The 1,094-nt window shown below is 51.7% G+C and overlaps 1 protein-coding gene across 1 annotated transcript; it reads right to left on the bottom strand.

Annotated features, from left to right (window-relative positions):
- Window positions 1–448: 448 nt before the first annotated feature.
- Window positions 449–807, bottom strand: BDV14DRAFT_206556 (uncharacterized protein; the record flags this gene model as incomplete). The annotated part of the gene is made up of 2 exons (XM_073774930.1): window positions 449–595; window positions 661–807. 2 exons carry the CDS (start codon window positions 805–807, stop codon window positions 449–451), a joined length of 294 nt encoding a protein of 97 aa, XP_073621565.1.
- Between the last annotated feature and the right edge of the window lie 287 nt (window positions 808–1,094).

Raw genomic sequence — 1,094 nt, 5'->3', positions numbered from 1 at the left:
CTATTCCCCCGCCAGTGGCCAACCCTCCCTCTCTATCTGGACTGGGGAGAACATGTGGCCATCTGCACCCTTTGCTAATATGTAATCTTAACCAATTAAACTTAAGCTAGTAGCCACTTTTGCAAGCAACATTAAATCCCCAGCCACTAGCAATGGCACCTGGATGAGTACCTCTAGATATATTAGTTCTAGAGTGGCTTGGCTCTAAAGCCCCGGCCCCATGGATCCCTCTGGCACCCAGCCCTCCAGGTTCTGTCTGGCTTCCAGTGCATTAACTGTCTCTTCTATAGTACCAGCCTGGACCTGATCTATTGGCACCTGAAAAAGACCTACCTGGCAGGAAGTGCTGGCTGGCATTTTAACCTAGACCCTTTCTACCAACCAGTCCTTCTCTAGACCTGGACCCAGTCCCATGTAATAACTGCCTATTGGGTAATTTACTACAGCCCTAAAAGTCCCAACCCAGGAATAGCTTAAGCAAATACTCTGGTAGGTAGTGCAGGTTCCACCACAAATCTGGCCCTCCTCCAGGAGGTTCAGGCGCGGGAGTCCTGCTACCAGGTGGCATGGCAGGAGATAGAGCTCCTGCACCACACTAGCACGGCAACTTATAAGGGCACGCGGCCATGGCTGGAGAGGACTGGCTGGATCACGACCTACCAGGGGGTACCGTGGAAAATCCTCAAGTGGATGATGTAGCTTCCATCCCATGCCTTGACTGTCCATGGGCTCCCATTGGGAGAGTACCAAGGTTGGCAGCTCATTAGCACCGCCGCCAATGAGAGGTATATCTTGTACCTTTACCATGTCTTGGATCCCGTGTTGGACTGCTGCAAGGAGACAATATGATATACAGGACATCATATCCAGACCTGGCTGAAGAGCCATCTACCCGATTAGCCATCCTGACAGCCCTTTGGCCCACTGGCAACCATGGCTGGTTGGAAACACTACCATCAGACATGGACGCAGTTCTTGGTATTTACCCTGCGGGTCTTCTGCCTTGAGCCAGGCCTGTCCCAGCAGGCCCTTAGGCTCTAGCTATACCCCTAGCATTAACAGGAACTGCAGCAGATCTGGGATTAGTATATCCT

Source organism: Aspergillus stella-maris (assembly GCF_047715825.1).
Source record: "Aspergillus stella-maris strain CBS 113639 unplaced genomic scaffold BDV14scaffold_257, whole genome shotgun sequence".
NCBI lineage: Eukaryota > Fungi > Ascomycota > Eurotiomycetes > Eurotiales > Aspergillaceae > Aspergillus > Aspergillus stella-maris.
The sequence above is the reverse complement of the archived record's forward strand: the minus strand, read 5'-3'. Positions and strand labels throughout refer to the sequence as shown.